The sequence below is a fragment of the Triticum urartu genome, unplaced genomic scaffold (assembly GCF_003073215.2).
Source record: "Triticum urartu cultivar G1812 unplaced genomic scaffold, Tu2.1 TuUngrouped_contig_5763, whole genome shotgun sequence".
NCBI lineage: Eukaryota > Viridiplantae > Streptophyta > Magnoliopsida > Poales > Poaceae > Triticum > Triticum urartu.
Genome location: NW_024116465.1, coordinates 8,305 through 14,024, shown reverse-complemented (window position 1 = coordinate 14,024; position 5,720 = coordinate 8,305). Strand labels below are relative to the sequence as shown.

General features: G+C 46.5%; 1 protein-coding gene across 1 annotated transcript; it reads right to left on the bottom strand.

Moving 5' to 3' along the window:
- Nucleotides 1–198: 198 nt before the first annotated feature.
- On the bottom strand, nt 199–1,340 carry LOC125529673. The gene has a single exon (XM_048694099.1). The coding sequence runs from the start codon at nt 1,267–1,269 to the stop codon at nt 259–261; it is 1,011 nt and encodes a 336-aa protein (XP_048550056.1). The 5' UTR covers nt 1,270–1,340; the 3' UTR covers nt 199–258.
- Nucleotides 1,341–5,720: the final 4,380 nt, after the last annotated feature.

Genomic DNA, 5,720 nt, shown 5'->3' with positions numbered 1-5,720 from the left:
GCCGCGGAGCGTCAGTTCCATACCATCTGGCGAATCGCAAGTCCCTCGTCTAACAAGATTTGCTTCCTCAATCGATCGATTCTGAATCGTGTTTCAGGAGCTGGCTTCTCTTACGGCTGCTGCGAGCTAGCCCATGTTACGAAACATGTGAATGGGCCTATGGCTCCTGGTTGTAGCGAGAAAGGCCCAGAAGGCAAGGATAGCGCAGTTCGTTTGTTTCCAACGTTATTTCGCGATTTTCCAGCGTATTTCAACATGTTAAACGATTCTGGCGGCTTGGATAGCTCGCTGGAGTTCATCTAAACGCGCCGTCGAGCCCGGGCACGTGCCCAGGGTGCCCGTACGGTAAAATCGCCCCTGGTCACAAGGCACCACCTCCTTCCTCTCCATGGCTTCGTAGTAGAACACCGTGGCCGCCGCCAGATAGACCAGCTGCAGCGCACCGAACATAAAAGCATACCCAGCGAGCACGCACAGGCCCGCCGCCATGCTCCTCCTCGAGTACACAAGAGCAGCCCGGTACACCGGAGCCACGACGGTGGGCAGGAGATACGTCAGGAGCACCAGCAGGAGGCCCTCCTTCCTCCTCACCCGCGTCATGAGCCGCCACGCCTGCCTGAGCGCGCGCACGCCGCGGCGCTCCCCGTCGACCACCGACGCGGCAACGCTCACCAGCGCGAGGACGGCGAAGCATAGCTCGGCGAGGAGCGTGAGGAGGAAGACGAGGCCCTGGACGGAGAGGACCCGCGACTGCCCACCGCGCATCATCACGGCAGTACCAGCACGCATGGCGACCAGTACGGCCGTCCACGCCAGGTCGAGCGCGGTGACCACGGCGAAGGTGATAGCAGGGCCCTTCAGGGTGTTCCCCTTGCAGATCACCTTGCGGACGAGCTCGGCCAGCGAGTAGCGGTCGCCGGAGTAGGTCGTGGAGGCCGCGAAGAAGGCGAGAGCCTTCTTGACGAAGCCAAGCGCCAGCATGAGGATCACTTGGGCGATGGAGATTAGCATGATCTTTATGGCGCCCTCTTCGAGCTTGGCACCCTCTCCGCAGGAGAAGCCGGTGTTCCTCATCTCGATGAGATAGATGGACCTGACCATGTCGTCGACGAGAGGCTGGATGAACACGACATGGACTGAGCGGGCAAGGAAGGTGGCGACGGCCAACACAAGGAACACCGGCGTGAAGAGCTTAGGGTTTCGCGTGGGGAGGATCAGAGCTTCCTTTAGGAAACTAAAGCACCACGAGCTTGGGGTTTTGGCAGCCATGGCCAGTTGTTGAAGCTTCTTCAAGGTCTGGGAAGAGAGGATTATTGTGGATCGATTGGCTAGTGCTGTGGAGGGTTTATATAGTTGATTGAGGGCTAACCCCTGATGTGTGCTCGGCAGTTAGTGGAGAAATTAGAAACCTAGGGCACGTTGTTGTATTGTACCCAATGGAAGACTTGGAAAAATCAGTCCACGATATGCTATTGTAACATGAAGTGTCATCAAAGTAATTAAGGGTGTTGTAATGTGGGATTTTGATTAGTCCAACAACTCTAAAATTATGTTGAATATCTAAAAATTTGTCTTAGTGTTCCTAATTACACATTTCATCCTTTAATAACACCGTAATGATTAAGATATACATCTTTAACCTTTTTTTTCTAATAAAGATTATTTCCTTAGTCATGAACCATGTATGATTTCTGTACATTATTTGTCTCTACGACGTGCATTGCCCGTCTACCTTTGCTATTCTATGAAAAAGAGAGTCTTCTAGAGATTGGATATATGCTAGTAGTCATGGGGAAAGCGATACAAGGGATGACCTCTACGTTAGGCAAGAGGACTTCTAAGTCAATCAAGACCACTTCCACGACATGATCTATGTAGACTGCATCATTATCAGTAGTGGTGGAGATAAGAATTTGCCACGGCCTTTAAAAAAAGAATTTGCCACAGCCTTAAAAAAAGAATTTGCCAAAGGGTGTGTTAAAAAATGTGATATCACACGTTTAATATAAAGTTTATACCAACATAATAACAATGTTAATAGCTTAATAAGGTGTCACAACATTGTAGTTCACTAAATATGGCAGATATGCACAAAAAAATACAATACAAATAGTTGGCAAGAGAAGTAGTCTTATATGAATAAAAGATAACATGAAAATGCTCTTTAGAGCTCGGGCTCCATGGAGCCCGAGTTTAACTTCACTACAACAAGAACCCCCCTTTAACAACGCATAATTTGCAACGCTTTAAGGATGTGTTGTCAGGTATCTTCTATACCTACGCATATATGTGTTGGTACCCTGTTTGTTGCTAGTGGTGTGAACAACAACGGATACTATGTGATGCACGCTATGCGTTGCTACTTTAAAATGTAGTTTAATAACGATTAGATGCACTGTGCAGATCACATGTTATCATTCCATCACATGAATTAAAAAGGAAAAAGTGGCACATGATACTCGAACCAGCAACCTCACGGTTATTAACTTGAGACAACTATCTCACATTGTTTCCAGTAAGATTCCTTATAAATGAACCAACGCACACACACCTGGGACATAGCAAGTCCAGGTCCGCTTCTAAAAACGAAAGCAAGTCCAGGCCCAGGAACGTGCACACGGGGCCTAGCGAAATGGGCTGCCGCTGATTTTTAATGTCGCTCAGTTGCTACTTGCAATTTACTCACAAAAAATATCTATTTGTACAAATTCTCTAAAAAATGATTGCTACTTGTACGTTACATTCAAAATGAAATTGCTACTTGTATGTTACACTCAAAATGAAGTTGCTACTTGTACGTGTATGTTCACTTGAAATCCGACATTTTATCAAATAAAGAATCTATTTATAAAAATATTTGTATTTTAATAATTTTATATAACCATGTCAAAATACAAGTAGTGCAAATTTTGTTCATGCAAGTGAAAATTGTCCTTGTAATTTTGGAGAGTTCGTGTTTCTCAGAAAACATGGAATTTTTAATTTTTTAGAAAAGAAACCTTCGTGTATTTTCATAATGTTCATCGTGCATTTTTAATTATACATGCTCCATTTCATGAAAACATATCATGTATTTAGCAATTGTTCATCGTATATTTGAATAATGTTCATCATGTATTACCAAAAAGTCATAGTGAATTTTAAAAATATTTATTGTGTATTCAAAATTTATTCATCATGTATTTTAAAAAATACTCACATATTTCAAAGGAAAATACCTATCTGAGGAAAAAAAAGCACATCATGTATTTTAAACATGTTCGTTGTGTATTTCAGAATGTTCATCATGTATTTAAAAATGTTTAATATATATTTCAAACTGTTTATCGTGTTTTAGAAATGTTCATCACATATTGAAAAATATTATTTAAAAAATCATATATAAAAATATTCTAAATAAAAAACATGAAAAACAAAAAAAAAGCCTAGGGTTCCTTGTCACTGTCTTGGTGCCTTTCCTTTCTTTGGTCCAACAACGTCGTCGTTGTCTTGAGGAGTGGTGACCCCTCCCTTTCCTCTGTTATTAGTTCTAGTACGTCATCACTTTCGCTTGGGTATTGGTTCCTTGGTGACATAGACATGGTGGTGGCGACAATGGCACAAGGTGGTGGCGGCAAAGGTAATCATCCACCACGGCCCCCTCGCTCATGAACTCGCCATAGATTTGGCTCTCCACCAACCGATGATGCATGAGGAGGGTGAGGTTTATAGCGTTGGTCCTTCTGCGCTAGCCGAAACCCCAACACTGGTGGCGCCAGCTGCTCCTTCTTCATGACGATGTTGAAGTGTGCACTACGCCTACTCCATGGTGAAGATGGCATGGACCAGCGTGGGCACGGGCACCGGCTCATCGTCGGACGCCTTCTCCATCATAGGGTCATTGTCGCTCACCTCAGACGAACTCGCTGGCAAGCCGGCCGCAAGACCAGCTAACTCGTACTTCTGCTCCGTCGAGAGGGTCTCCCACAACGCGCTAGAGCTCGCCGTCATGGCGGAGGTGGTGCACAGAGGAGGAACAAAAGAGATCGTGGAGTGCGCAATCGCGTGCAATGTGTTGTTTCAATGTGGGCGATCGGAGTGGGTTTCCCAATCTCCGTGACAGTTCAATGTCGGTGGGCGGATGGACGGTCAACCGACTTCAATGCGTTAGATAGTCGTCTTGTCTCCCCATGCCATCATGTTCCTCCGGCATGGAACATGCGTAGAGACCGGGCCGCGACGCGGGCGGCGCTTTCGGCTGTCGTGCCACTTCAATTCCGGTTCCAGTGACAGGTCATGTCCGCGCTGGGCCATCATGAATGTGGCACGACTAGCGGAGGGCGGTTGCGTGTGAGAGGGCAAGGGCGCCAGAATTATTTTTCGGTAAGACCGGGGTGTCAGACGCGTATGTGGCATTGGTCGGACGCCCACAAACCTTTCGCTTTACGGAAAATGGACACGGACGTGCGCACATACAAATAGGGGTTCATACTAGATGAAAAATTACATCCGGACATCATGGTTCGGATGTGCATTTTAAGGGTCTGCTTTGAAAATACCCTAAATATTTATGTCCTCTATATCTAAATATAAGACGGTTTTGTAGTTCAAAACTTAAAACAACATCTTATACGGATAGTATTTTGGTAAATTTGATGATATGAACAAAGTAAGTGGTATATCTAAGAATTTTTTAACCAACCAGATTAGTCAAAACTAATAATAATGTAACGTGGCAACCCAACAGAAAAAAACATCGTATATAAAAAAATGAGCGCACGATGCGAGATGTTTTTGGATGTGCGTGGCGGGATCTAGGAAATTTCAGGTGACCATATATTATTACTTCTAGATCTAAAAGAAATTTTATCTCCCACAAACCCACTACCGCAACACCTCCGCAACGCCGCCGGCTCTCTCGCTGCAACCGCCCCCTATACTACCACTACTCGTGCCTTCATGGCTCGCCCCCCCGCCGAATCTAGCCTCTCCTGTGTTTTTCCTCTCCATCCGGTTAATCCCTCCCCGTCGTTCTCTCGCCGCTCGTTTACCTTGCGCCGCCGAGACAAAGAGGAGCACCGTGGGGAAGTCTTGGTCGCCACCCATACCCTCACTGCCTCCGTCGTTCTCATCCACCCCCCTCCTTTCTCCTGGATCATGCGGCAACAGCAAGGTCCACGGCGCTGGGCCACCTCCGATGTTGGACGACGTAAGTTCGGGCTCCATCCGCATCACCTCCTCAATGGTCTCCGGCCAGCAACTCTGCTCGTGGCGCACGTCCATTCGCCTCAGGTATCTCCACCTCGCCAATGCCTCCTTGTAGTCGCTTCGCCTATTTCCCGCCGCGGCAGCACCGCCGGCATGGTACGTGCACCTTCAAGGCCGCTGTATGGCTCAACCCGCAGTAGTCCAGATGCTTACTCCCCCCGTTGCCCGCTTGTTTGATTGTTTGCTAACAACTTAAACTAATTCACCAATGGATTTTCAACTCACCTTTGTTAACTTTTTTTAGGCTAACTCACCTTTGCTAACTGCTCCACACTGATATGCATTTTTCCTCTCGTCCATACCTAATCCTCATACTTTTGATAACTTCATGGATCTGCTTAAGTGCCAACTCAATTACTACTAATAGGCATCCCCTGCGGCAGTACGGTCCTCTACTCAAGTAGCAAACTTGCAGTTCACTAACCATTTTATGTGATCTAATCTGCTCTATTCTCCTTCGCAGGGTAAATGAG